This window comes from Denticeps clupeoides, unplaced genomic scaffold (genome assembly GCF_900700375.1).
Source record: "Denticeps clupeoides unplaced genomic scaffold, fDenClu1.1, whole genome shotgun sequence".
NCBI classification, from domain to species: Eukaryota; Metazoa; Chordata; class Actinopteri; order Clupeiformes; family Denticipitidae; genus Denticeps; species Denticeps clupeoides.
The window spans coordinates 25,803-39,289 of record NW_021630121.1 but is presented as its reverse complement, the minus strand read 5'-3'; the positions used below and the strand labels follow the sequence as shown (position 1 = coordinate 39,289).

The 13,487-nt window shown below is 53.9% G+C and overlaps 1 protein-coding gene across 4 annotated transcripts in view; it reads right to left on the bottom strand.

The window, feature by feature from the left end:
* Positions 1-1,162: 1,162 nt before the first annotated feature.
* sgk1 (serum/glucocorticoid regulated kinase 1) overlaps positions 1,163-13,487 on the bottom strand; it is a 14,014-nt gene continuing 1,689 nt past the window's right edge. The window contains exons 3-13 of one of the 4 annotated variants that reach the window (XM_028969361.1): positions 9,078-9,278; positions 7,242-7,299; positions 4,193-4,268; positions 4,043-4,118; positions 3,667-3,855; positions 3,389-3,520; positions 3,014-3,250; positions 2,847-2,942; positions 2,607-2,762; positions 2,148-2,237; positions 1,163-2,064 (exon numbers count right to left, since the gene is read on the bottom strand). In XM_028969361.1, the coding sequence (XP_028825194.1) occupies positions 1,897-2,064; positions 2,148-2,237; positions 2,607-2,762; positions 2,847-2,942; positions 3,014-3,250; positions 3,389-3,520; positions 3,667-3,855; positions 4,043-4,118; positions 4,193-4,268; positions 7,242-7,299; positions 9,078-9,278 (1,479 nt within the window). In that variant the 3' untranslated portion in view covers positions 1,163-1,896. Of the gene's footprint in view, positions 2,065-2,147; positions 2,238-2,606; positions 2,763-2,846; positions 2,943-3,013; positions 3,251-3,388; positions 3,521-3,666; positions 3,856-4,042; positions 4,119-4,192; positions 4,269-4,347; positions 4,622-5,069; positions 5,608-5,731; positions 5,845-7,241; positions 7,300-9,077; positions 9,279-13,487 lie in introns of those variants that run through there. The other 3 variants (XM_028969363.1, XM_028969364.1, XM_028969362.1) reach the window with 3 other exon arrangements.

Here is a 13,487-nt window from a genome sequence, read left to right as displayed (position 1 = left end):
CCGCCCTGCTCCCCCCTGACCCTAGACCAGGGGTCAAATAAGACAAGAGGATCCTTTATTAGTCCCACAAGTGATCAGAAATGGCCGTTTGAATGGATTAAAATGAAATCTCCATGCGGAATGTCATTTCACCGGGGATCAGGAGGGTTTCAAGACTGAAGTGTGTGTGTGTGTGTGTGTGTGGGGGGGGGGGGTGTCGACGTTCCGTCGTGTTTATGGTACAGACGTGCGTCACAGCGAGTCAGGGTCCAGCCTGCCGACTGGGGTCATTGTCACGGGGGTCACATGGCATGGAGGCCATGAAAAGATGACAACAAGTTTACCCTGGTGATTTTTTTACTGCTTTTAACCCTGTAAAATAAGAGCAGCCTGGTCAATGCATGATCAATAAATCCAGATTTGTTTCAAGAATTATTACAATGTGAAATACACCATTTTCCTCCGACATTCCTAAATAGACGGCGAAAATGAGTCTTCGTGCATTTCCTTCATCATGGTGCCTTGACCTGCACGAACACATGTAGGCTGGATCAGCCACGAATCTCTGGTCATGTCAAGCAGCAGAGATCAGTTTTCTTTCCCTTGTTGCTTGAAGATGCTGGTCTGCTTAATGACGTGGAACGTCCTTCTTTGCTGGTTTTTACTTTAATTGCGCTCACTTGGGAAACGAATGATCCGAAATATCCAAGAAAAGATTTACACTTTGACACAATTTGAGTGATAATTTGGAAGATGGTGTAATGATGGATTTGCGTTGGAAATGTGGAAACTGTGTTGGCGAGTGATGCCCGTTTATGTAACGGGTGCGCAGGGTTGATGTTTGATGGAGCGGTGGGTCACTGTGGATTCCAGGTCCCGCTGTGTAATAATTAGACCGGAGGAATGACGGGAATGCACCCCGAGTCGGGATTGTGTAACGGCAGGCCAAAGTTCGCACGATAAGCCCCGCCCCCCATTTACAGCATTTACCAGATGCCCTTATCCAGAGCGATTTACAATCAGTAGTGACAGGGACAGTCCCCCGCTGGAGACACTCAGGGTTAAGTGTCCTGCTCAGGGACACAATGGTAGGGTCTCCTGGTTCATAGGCGAGTGTGTTACCCCGCTAGGCTACTACCATTTCCCCCCACGTCCAACACAGAGGCGACAGGCTCGGGCAAAATAACATTAAGCATTTATTGCAAACCAAACAAGGTCACGTAAATCGAACATTTTACGATTGTACAGTACATCCGACAGTTAAACACGCTTGTTGCTCCTTACACAATAAAACTAGTACGCAGACTCCAAATATACAAACTTAAATAGCAGAACACCGTCCTATTAAATGGAATGTCAGGTCCAGGCGCGATTATTACATCGGAGAGGAGGCTGGAAGACTAGAGTTAAGCCGATTGGTCCAGCGGGGTCCCTATTTACACACACGTAGCAGCAACGCCTTCAGCCGAAACCACGTCCGAAATAAAGAATCTGTGCAACATTACTGGCGGAGTTCCCGGACGTCCCGCCGCCGCTGTGGCGCCGTGGCCACTGCAAACATTAGTCGTGTAATTAAAAAATAAAGAAGGAATAAAACACCAATCAACAGCCAGCGTGAGACGTGGCGGGAGGGGCAGGATGAAGGCACCAGTCAGACGGTCATTCGTCTCCGTAACACACACACACGACCAGAGTTTATCAGGAACATCTCATCTTCATCACCCGGAAACATACAGCGTGCGAGGATGATGATGATGATGATGAGGATGATGAGAACAGTTCTCTCAGTTGGGCGGGGCCTCGAGCTGCCATGTGCAAATATCTCCGGGGTTCCCGGTTTCGCTCCTCCGAGAGGAAGTGCTACGGGTGGGGCGGGGCAGATGGGGGTGGTCAGGCAGTGTGTGTGGGCGGGGCATGCTACAGGTACGAGTCCATGGTGGGCGCGTAGGAGAAGCCGAGGAACGCCTCCGCCGCCTCCTGGATGCTGGCGGTGGCCAGGGCGGCGTCGGGCGAGCAGCCGATGGAACCCGGCACCGGCTCGTCCGTGAACTCGGGGTCGAAGTGCCGCAGGTCGTTTGGGCCCGACTGGAAGAGGACAAAGACAAGCGCGGGTTAGTGACGGCTGGGGTTCTCCGGGTTCCTCACACGATGGAAATGATGGAACGTACCACGTTGGGGTTGAAGGGGGGCGTCAATTTCTTGCCATTCAGATCGTCCCAGTTAATCGGGGAGAAAAAGACGTGGTTCTTGATTTCAACCTGAGGAGGAGAACCTTGATTTAGGACCAGAAAAGAAGACGCTGTCCAGTGCAGAATCGCCCACTTACTACCATCGTGTCCCTGAGCAAGACACTTAACCCTGAGTGTCTCCAGGGGGGGACTGTCCCCTGTAACTACTGACTGTAAGGGTGGTGGGGTACTGAAAGTAGGGTGGTAGTAGCCTAGCGGGTAACACACTCGCCTGTGAACCAGAAGACCCAGGTTCAAATCCCACTTACTACCATCGTGTCCCTGAGCAAGACACTTAACCCTGAGTGTCTCCAGGGGGGGACTGTCCCTGTAACTACTGACTAAGTCGTCCTGGATAAGGGCGTCTGGTAAATGCTGTAAATGTAAGAAGGAACGTACGAAGTCGTCGGCGCAGCCCAGCCTCTTGGTTCGGTCCTTCTGGAGCAGCCCTTCCAGCAGGTGCCTGGCCGCGTTGGAGATGTTGGGCTTCAGCTGCAGCGGCTTGTTCAGGATGTTGTCGTACATCTCCGCCGTGTTGCGGCTGTAGAACGGAGGCTGCGGGACGGGGAGCAACAGCGCGCGCTTAGAACCTCAGAGAACACGGGCCGCAGCGACGGCATGGAACGGAAGATGGCTCACCAGGCCATAGAGCATCTCGTACAGAACCGCGCCCAGGCACCACCAGTCCACGGTCCGGTCGTACGGCTGCTTGTGCAGGACCTCCGGCGCCAGGTACTGGGCAGAACACGCTCGGTTAGATCCGGCGCTAGAACGCGTTAGAGCGCGTCGCCGGGAAGGGGCCTCACCTCCGGCGTGCCGCAGAACGTGGACGTGGTTCCGTTGGGTTCTATGTTCTCCTTGCAGAGGCCGAAGTCGGTCAGGACGATGTGGCCCTGAGAGTCCAGCAGGATGTTCTCGGGCTTCAGGTCGCGGTACACGATGTTGAGGGAGTGCAGGTAGCCCAGGGCGCTGGCGATCTCCGCCGCGTAGAACCGAGCGCGGGGTTCCAGGAAGCAGCGTTCCCTCTGCAGGTGGTAGAAGAGCTGGGGAAAGAGACACGGGAGAGGTTGGAGGACGCGGAACAATGACAGGAACTGAGATGGCTCTGGAACGACTAGGTTCTCCTGGGGTTCACGTGACAGGATTTTCCCCGTTCCGTCACGGTTCTCCGCGGTTCTCACCTCTCCCCCGTTGATGTAGTCCAGGACAAAGTACAGCTTGTCGGCGGTTTGGAAGGAGTAGTGCAGCCCCACCAGGAACGGGTGTTTGACGTTCTTCAGCAGCACGTTCCTCTCAGACATGATGTGTTTCTCCTGCGGGGGAGGGGTCAGGGGGTCAGAGGTTAGAGCTCAAGGGTCTTTAAATAGAAAAATGCCCGGCACGCGAAGGACGACAGCAGGAGGCGGTCCGGTTCTTTCTCATTCTATCTACATGGGTTCCCGAAGGACAGGAGTCCTACCTCCTTCTTCTTCAGGATGGCCTTCTTCTGCAGAACTTTAACAGCGTAGAACTGGTTGTCGCTCCGGTGCCGCGCGAGCAGGACCTTGCCGAAGCTGCCCTTCCCGATGACTTTGAGGAAGTTGAAGTCGGAGGGTTTGGCCGTGGGGTTGGACGAGGGTCCCAGGTTGATCTGCTGAGACGGGCTGGGCTGGAAACGTCAGAAGAAGCAATTTCAACACAACCCTTCATCCATTTCTGTATCGTGAACTCATCTGATCATCATCATCATCAATGTAAAACTTTACATGTAGAGGACCGAGCATGAAGGTTTATACTTTATATTACCAGACGTGAAGGTTTATACTTTTTATTTCAGTGATGGTTTGAACACTTACAGGAGGTGAGGGGTTGGCGTTCATCAGCTCGGGGTCTGGAGGAGGACTCATGGTCAGTATGGACTGGACGTCTGGACTAAAGAGGCGAAGACAGGTCAACGCGTGGGACAAAGATTGATGTCTGATGATGAAGGCGGCGGAGATACTCACTGCTTGCAGGCGTACGAGTTGGCGGCCAGCCTCTGGATGAAGTCGTTCAGCCCCATCTTCCTCTGTTTCATGAACGCTGCAGGGGAAGGAGAGAAGAGATGAGTTTTAAATTCGGAGAGCTGGCTGCTCTGGTGCATGCTGGGAAGGGAGCGCACCGCTCAGAAGGGCCACCACTCCTCGTGTTTTGGAGTAGGTCATGTCTGGAGCCACGCTCTCTGTTTGGATCGTCATCGCTGGGTCACACACTCTCTCCCACACACAGATACAGTCTGTGCTCCTGCTGTTCCTCCTGACTTATATACACCCTGGGGGCGGATCCCAGAGGCGTGCTGTGACGTCAGAGACGCCCCAGCCTGCAGGTGCGTCAGACGAACGTCAGTCTTACTCTCAGCCAATCAGAAGCGAGAGCGCCCAGATAAACAAAGGAAGGCCACGCCCACTTTCCGACCAAACTTCTGACAAACTGACACAGAGGAACTGAATGTCCCATTATACACCGCCACAGAACACACACACACACACACACACACACGCAAATCAGATGACTTTTACATTACATTAGTTATGCAGTGTCCAGAATAACTTTTTAAAGAGAGATTATATATATATATATATATATATATATATATATATATATATATATATATATATATATATTCATTCACACACATACACACGATTATATTTTATATATAAATATATATAATAACATAAGACACAGCGGCGGAATGCATGGTGAATATAATAAAGAACATACGATAACACTCAACAGCTAAAACAAAAGAAACGGACTGCGGTTGCCAGATCTCAGGAAAATAAACAGGAATCAATCACATAAACCTACATCTATGCGACAAATGAAGAATAAAATACGCACCCGGTGTTCTGCTGTGTAAAATGCCTTTCAATGCCAGTCCTCAACTCGTGACGAAGAGTCAAGTAACTTTAAGAGGAAAGCCGGCGTTGAACGCGTGAATTTGGCAACTCAGACGGTTCCACCACGTAGTGTAAAGTTGCCAGATTTTGATTTAAAAATCTTTGACTGTCGGCGACAATATAGTGTCACCGTTTAATCAAAGTCAAATTAAAACGTAACCAAAACAACGACGGCACGGAAAAAAAACAATCGATGTAACTAAACGGTCCCTTTTTATTTGGTCAACTTCGTGTCTGAACGAGCCCGTCTTGACGCGGAAGCGGCAACCGCGGCGCACCGGCTCCGGCGGCTCCGTGCAGGACGAGTGAAGGGGACGGGACGGTGGCGCAGATCCTACCCGGGGCAGGGGGCCGGCGGCCCCTGTGGAAAAGTACCCGGTCCGAAACCTATTCCGTTCACGCAGCAGCGACTGTCACGGCCGCTTTTGTCTCTCTCTCTCTCTCTCTCTCTCTCTCTCTCCCCCTCCTCTCCACCATCCCCGCTTTCCAAACTCCAGATCTTCTCACGCATCTTCTGTCCTGCGCCGGGACAGTGTCGTCCTGCCTCTTACCGGCAGTTATAAATATGAAATATAAAATGTGAGGGACGGGACCTGAACTCACCGGACAGCGCGGAAGTCGCGTCCTTCATCTGAGCCGGCAGGAGAAGGAATTCCTGCTCCCCGCGGGCTGATATTCCAGCGGGAAGTTGGTGGGAGGAGCCACGCCCCCCCCGCCCCGCCCACGGAACAGGCGGATTTTAATCCGGATTATAATCCGGTCTCACCTGCAGCCTGAGGTCCAGTGGAAACTGGACAATTGGACCAAGCCGGGAGCAAGAATGGAGCGCACACACACACACACACACACACACACACACAGTGGGCAGTGGTGGCCTAGCTTGTAATAAAGCGGACCCGTAATCAGAAGGTGCCACTGAGGTCCCCTTGATGAAGGTCCCGTCCCCACACACTGCTCCCCGGGCGCCTGTCACGGTGCCCACTGTCACCAAGGGTGACGGTTAAATACAGAGGACACGTTTCACCGTGTCACCGTGTGCTGTGCTGCAGCGTCTCGCAATGACAATCACTTCACTTTTACACACACACGCTCTCTCTCTCTCTGAGAGGCTTCCTGTCATTCAGACCTGTTCCGAGTTCCCTGGTATTGTTACAGTGTGTGTGTGTGTGTGTGTGTGTGTGTGTGAGTGAAAGATACACACTTATATAACTTTAGTGGCACCCACAGCGCTGCCAACATCCGTTTGCACTTCCACTGAATGTCACACTCAAACACAAGATTGGAAATGTGAGTCTAATATTCTAAACCTGCTTCTGTGTGTGTGTGTGTGTGTGTGTGTGTGTGTGTGTGAATGACATCCTTGTCCGTGGTCTAGTATTGTGTAATCTGTGAGATTCTCCACAGTGTCGTACCAAAAGACCATTACGGTTACACAAGAACCCACATAATCACATGCTTTATCACTCACTGTGTGTGTGTGTGTGTGTGTGTGTGTGGACCTCATGTGTCCTTTGGACAGAAAGTTGAGAAATCTGAATGTGTAACTGAGGAAAAAGTTAAATTTCTCGTGAATTTTATCACAAATCAGCAAGATTGTGTCCGTCGTGCTGCTTCAGTCGCTGAATTGTTGCCCCGCCCGTCATTTATCAGCCTCATCTCAGCGTCTCGTCACCTCCGGACGCTCCGCTGGCCTATTTTTACCTTCTCCCACACAGATCCACCAAACCACCAGGAGCATCAACATGTTGACGCGGAACCTCGACTGTGACATCTTCACGGCGAGAACCGCACAGAACGCTGCCCGCTCCGACAAACCAAATTCCTGTATTCATCGCTCCCTCATCCACATTCTAAATCGCCAAAGTCCTTCTTACCCGGAAGAAGTGAAATGGTTCCTTTTGGTAAATCTGAGTCACTTTTAAAACTTCTTGCTTATCAGGTGTGCAAACACACACACACACACACACACACGCACACACGCACACAGGCATGAGTTGTGGTTTTCAGTTAATTCTTGTTTTTTTGCAAAGCTGTGAGTCGAGTCTACGGTCAATACTGAGATGTGTGTGTGTGTGTGTGTGTGTGTGTGTGTGTGGGAGGGCGTGGCTCTTACTGGTGTCGCTGGTGTAGCTCTCGGCCTCGGCGTCGCCGTGGTAATACAGGTCCATGGCCTGCGAGAAAGCACAATAAACCGGATTTTATTCAGCGTTCCGTAAGGAGAAGTGAAGAGAGAGAGTGACGGCCCGTCTTCCAAATAAACACATCATCGATGTGGAAATGCGACAGCACGGGAGATCCTGTACAGGCCAGAGTGCAAATTGGTTCGCTTTTTATTATCTACATTCCGATCTGACTGTGCAAAGCACTTTTTTTATTACAGGTAGATGAACTGTAAGAGTTTCCTTTTAACTCCGTATCAAAATGCTTCATAATGTAAAATGTGACTGAATACAGATTCTTCATTTTCATATTGAGAATATAAATTAGTCCCGTCTGTTATTACATTCCAGAGTCTCCATTACATCCCGACCCTGAATATCATATATATGAATCCCTCTCTCTCTCTCTCTCTCTCTCTCTCTCTCTCTCACACACACACACACACACACACACTACAATCTGCTAAAATGTAAAACAATGTGTGTGTGTATCAGGGCTGTACTGTACTCAGAAACAGGACGAGAGGTTATTAGGGGACGTTACATGATGATCTCAATCCACACTGTTACACACACACACACACACACACACACACACACACACATCTCAGCATGTTGGTGTTCAGTGAGCTTTGGACTGGACCCTGTCAACTCCAGCTAACTGTAATAAATGCGTCTGTTCCTCTCCCAGGTGTGTGCGTATGTGTGTGAGTGTGTGTGTGAGAGAGAGAGAGAGAGAGAGAGAATGTGTGTGTTAGAGAGTGTGTGTGAGACGGTGTGTGTGTATTTGTGTGAGAGAGAGTGTGAGCGTGTGTGTTAGAGAGTGTGTGTGAGACGGTGTGTGTGTGTGTGTGTGTACCGTCAGTGTGACCCCCCCTCTCCCACCACTGTGTTGCTGAACTACAGGGATGGAGAGAATGGAGTCGTGTTTAATTTAAAAAGTCTTTAATTAACGGGCCTGATGAGAAGTGGGACGTCCTGCGGGACGTCCTGCGGGACGTCCTGCGGGACGCTGGATTCCTACAGCAGGTCTGGAGTTTGGTTCTCGGACCGCAGCTCCATCCCGCCGGTCGATTCCGTGAAATCTGGTCAATATGAAATCTCACTACATTTTGGGACGAATCCTTTTCTGAATTTCTGGAAGATTCCGGAGGAATTAAATCACGGGAAGTACATAATCCCAGAGGGAGAGTGTGTGTGTGTGTGTGTGTGTGTGTGTGTGAGAGAGAGAGTGTGTGTGTGTGTGAGAGAGAATGTGTGTGTTAGAGAGTGTGTGTGAGACGGTGTGTGTGTATTTGTGTGAGAGAGAGTGTGTGTGTTTGTGTGTGTGTGTGAGACGGTGTGTGTGTATTTGTGTGAGAGAGAGTGTGAGTGTGTTTGTTAGAGAGTGTGTGTGAGACGGTGTGTGTGTATGTGTGTGTGTGTGTGTGTGTGTGTGTGTGTACCGTCAGTGTGACCCCCCCTCTCCCACCACTGTGTTGCTGAACTACAGGGATGGAGGGAATGGAGTCGTGTTTAATTTAAAAAGTCTTTAATTAACGGGCCTGATGAGAAGTGGGACGTCCTGCGGGACGTCCTGCGGGACGCTGGATTCCTACAGCAGGTCTGGAGTTTGGTTCTCGGACCGCAGCTCCATCCCGCCGGTCGATTCCGTGAAATCTGGTCAATATGAAATCTCACTACATTTTGGGACGAATCCTTTTCTGAATTTCTGGAAGATTCCGGAGGAATTAAATCACGGGAAGTACATAATCCCAGAGGGAGAGTGTGTGTGTGTGTGTGTGTCTCACCTGTGTGCGTTGGCGTGGTTGCCACAACTCCTCGTTGCCGTAGGTGATGAAGGGTCCGCTGCACACGCAGCACTCCAGCAGCACGGGGCCTCTCACCAGCGCCGTCGAGCGCAGGGGCCAGTCAAGCTCCGCCTCCCGACACACCCCGGCCTTCGGCATCTCGTCACCATGGTGACGAGTCAACATCTTCCACTTCCTCACCTGAGGTAAACAAAAAAAACCCCAAAATGAATAAAGTCAGAAGTACTGACGGTTCCGGTTTTCATCGGATTCATTGGAACCTGAGGTCACAGGGGTCACGTTATGAAAGTCCACACACTGCCCTGCTCAGAGGTTCACAGTCATCTCACCGCTTCGTTACGAACAGAAGAATTCCTTTACTTGGTCGTCAGTTTGGTCCTCCAGCCAATCAGTGTTTAGCTTCAGTAAAGTGATGGTGTGTGTTTCTCTAGGTTGACACACACACAACCTCACAGCCTCAGAATGAAATATCTTTCATTACATAAGTGAACTTGAAGAGCTGATGACCTGCAGATTGTGTGTGGGAGTGTGTGTTTGGGTAAAGGGGTGTGTTATCAGACTTAAATGCTTATAAAGTAAAATCTCTCAGACTCTCTGTGAGTGTGTGTGTGTGTGTGTGTGTGTGTGTGGTAGTAGGGTGGTAGTAGCCTAGCGGGTACATTTACATTTACGTCATTTACCAGACGCCCGTATCCAGAGCAACTTACAACGTGCTTCCATGTCACCATGGATGAAGTGGTCAGTTCTGGTTCACTAGGACCCCCAACTAAGAATACAATCTTTTTATTCACTCTGTTTTCTATACAGAAGTCAGACAAGAAGAAGGTTACAAGTTCATCTAAATCTTCTCTAAAGAGGAAGGTCTTGAGCTGCCGTGTGAAGGTGCTCAGTGACTGAGCTGGAAGTTCATTCCACCACCGAGGGGCCAAGACGGAGAAGAGTCTAGATGAGCGTCTTCCTTTTACCTTCAGAGATGGGGGGACCAGGCGAGCAGTACTGGAGGCTCGGAGTATACCAGGTGCAGTGCGAGGTGTAATAAGGGCTGTGAGGTAGGATGGTGCTACTCCATGTTTGGCTTTGTAGGCCAGCATCAGTATTTAGAACCTGATGCGTGCAGCTACTGGGAGCCGGTGGAGGGGACGTAGCAGAGGGGTGGTGTGGAGAACTTGGGGAGGTTGAAGATCAAGGTAACACACTTGCCTATGAAACAGAAGACCCAGGTTCAAACCCCACTTACTACCATCGTGTCCCTGAGCAAGACACTTAACCCTGAGTGTCTCCAGGGGGGGACTGTCCCTGTAACTACTGACTGTAAGTCGCTCTGGTTAAGGGCGTCTGATAAATGCTGTAAATATAAATGAGTGTTTGGGTGAAAGAGTGAATGTGTGTTTGTGTGTTTAAATGTTTGTGTCTTAATTCTAACTCTATTCCTGAACTAAACAAGAACACCCACACACACGCACGTGTCGTGAGTCATGCTGGACGGTGTAGAGTAAAAACTCCACATTTGCTGTTCTGTCCCAGGAGACTGGCTGTCTTGATTATCGCCATGGCAACTGGGGAACAGCATGAAATTCTTGCAACTGAAATTCCAGAATAGCTGAGATCCACCCTGAGACGCACGCACACACACACACACACACACACACACACACAGACCTTTATACAGTTTACAGATATTAGCTTTTTGAACACGACCCTTAAAAGAATAAACCATAGAATAAACCAAGAATAACCCTAACCACTGTCATTTCCAGTCCTCTATACAAAGTAGCCGCCATAAACACAAATCATAAAAACAAATTACAACAACAGACAAAACCAGGATAATGACCGCAACCGTAACCGTAACGGTGGTTAAAGCACGTTAGCGCCACGCGTGGTCACACTTCGTCCGACAAAATCCCCCGTCCTTCAACAGATCCCCACACTACAGCTGTTATCAAGATGGTGGCAGTGATGGCGATGGCGAGGATGAAGACGGTGAGGCACCACGGGTTCCGTCTCTACGCAGCGTGGTTCTCTCGTACGTTCTCCTGGTCTGCGGCGTGTTGTAAAGTCTTTTCATGTCTGTCTGTTGTATTCTATAGTATTGCGATGAGTCGAATTGTATCCTGTTTTGATGTATTATTATAATAGTTGCATTGTGTAGTAATATTTGCTTTGTATGGTATATTTTGATGTGCGTGTAGAAGTGTCTGGAGGACTTCCCGGGGCAGATCAGAAACCATGAACGTTCCTCAAACCCCAGTTTCGGACACCGAGGGAGGGAGCGGTCACCATGTTTCTAATTCTGAGAAACGTTAATGAAGAACCGCTGCCTTCTACAGACGTGCTGGTTCCTTCTGCTGTGAAACACGCATGGAGGTGATGTGATGAACCCGGCAGTATTCACCTCCAGGGCGGTTCCTCCAGTTGACCCCTGACCTCGACTTCACAGGCGTCTTGGCTGGTGACCTCGAGTGCGACCCTCGCAGCCGATTCACTCTCACAGAACGCGGACGCTGAGAACCGTGGCGGCTGAGGTGAGAGGTCACGGGAGAGAACATGCGAGCTCCACCAGGACAGGGTGGTTCTGCAGTGTGTTTATGTGACCATGTGACCTCCGTCTTGCATCCTGCTAGAACATGGCCATTATAGTAGTTTGGGCTTTAATAGAAACAATTAATAAACTGACAGGGCCGCGGTGGGGGCCGCCTGACAGGGCCGCCTGGCGGCGCGGTGGCCTGGTGGTACGGTGGCCTGGCGGCGCAATGGCCTGGCGGTACGGTGGCGTGCCGGTACGGTGGACTGGCGGCGCGGTGGCCTAGCGGTACGGTGGCCTGGCGGTACGGTGGCCTGGCAGCGTGGTGGCCTGGCGGGGCGGTGGCCTGGCGGTACGGTGGCCTGGCCGTACGCCGGCCTGGCGGCGCGATGGCCTGGCGGTACGCTGTACTGGCGGTGCGGTGGCCTAGCGGTATGGTGGCCTGGCGGTACGGTGGCCTGGCGGCATGGTGGCCTGTCGGCGCGGTGGCCTGGCGGGGCGGTGGCCTGGCGGTACGGTGGCCTGGCGGGACGGTGGCCTGGCGGGGAGGTGGCCTGGCGGGGCGGTGGCCTGGCGGGGCGGTGGCCTGGCGGTGCGGTGTCCTGGCGGCGCGGTGGACTGGCGGCGCGGTGGCCTGGCGGGGAGGTGGCCTGGCAGTGCAGTGGCCTGGCGGGGCGGTGGCCTGGCGGGGCGGTTGTCTGGGGGGGCGGTGGCCTGGCGGTACGGTGACCTGGCGGTACGGTGGCCTGGCGGGGCGGTGGCCTGGCGGGGCGGTTGTCTGGGGGGGCGGTGGCCTGGCGGTACGGTGGCCTGGCGGTACGGTGGCCTGGCGGGGCGGTGGCCTGGCGGGGGCGGTTGTCTGGGGGGGGCGGTGGCCTGGCGGTAACGGTGGCCTGGCGGTACGGTGGCCTGGCGGGGCGGTTGTCTGGGGGGGCGGTGGCCTGGCGGTACGGTGGCCTGGCGGTACGGTGGCCTGGCGGGGCGGTGGCCTGGCGGGGCGGTTGTCTGGGGGGGGCGGTGGCCTGGCGGCGCAGTTGCCTGGCGCCGCGGTGGCCTGGCGGGGCGGTGGCCTGGCGGGGCGGTGGCCTGGCGGTACGGTGACCTGGCGGCGCGGTGGCCTGGCGGGGCGGTGGCCTGGCGGTACGGTGACCTGGCGGCGCGGTGGCCTGGCCGGTACGGTGGCCTGGCGGTACGGTGGCCTGGCGGTACGGTGGCCTGGCGGCGCGGTGGCCTGGCGGCGCGGTGGCCTGACGGCGCGGTGGCCTGGCGGGGCGGTTGTCTGGGGGGGCGGTGGCCTGGCGGCGCAGTTGCCTGGCGCCGCGGTGGCCTGGCGGGGCGGTGGCCTGGCGGTACGGTGGCCTGGCGGCGCGGTGGCCTGGCGGGGCGGTGGCCTGGCGGTACGGTGACCTGGCGGCGCGGTGGCCTGGCCGGTACGGTGGCCTGGCGGTACGGTGGCCTGGCGGCGCGGTGGCCTGGCGGCGCAGTTGCCTGGCGCCGCGGTGGCCTGGCGGGGCGGTGGCCTGGCGGTACGGTGACCTGGCGGCGCGGTGGCCTGGCCGGTACGGTGGCCTGGCGGCGCGGTGGCCTGGCGGGGCGGTTGGTCTGGGGGGGGCGGTGGCCTGGCGGCGCAGTTGCCTGGCGCCGCGGTGGCCTGGCGGGGCGGTGGCCTGGCGGTACGGTGACCTGGCGGCGCGGTGGCCTGGCCGGTACGGTGGCCTGGCGGCGCGGTGGCCTGGCGGGGCGGTGGCCTGGCGGTACGGTGGCCTGGCGGCGCGGTGGCCTGGCGGCGCGGTGGCCTGACGGCGCGGTGGCCTGGCCGGTAGGAAACGGACCGGCGGTTGGAGGTACTGTGGGTGCGTGATGTC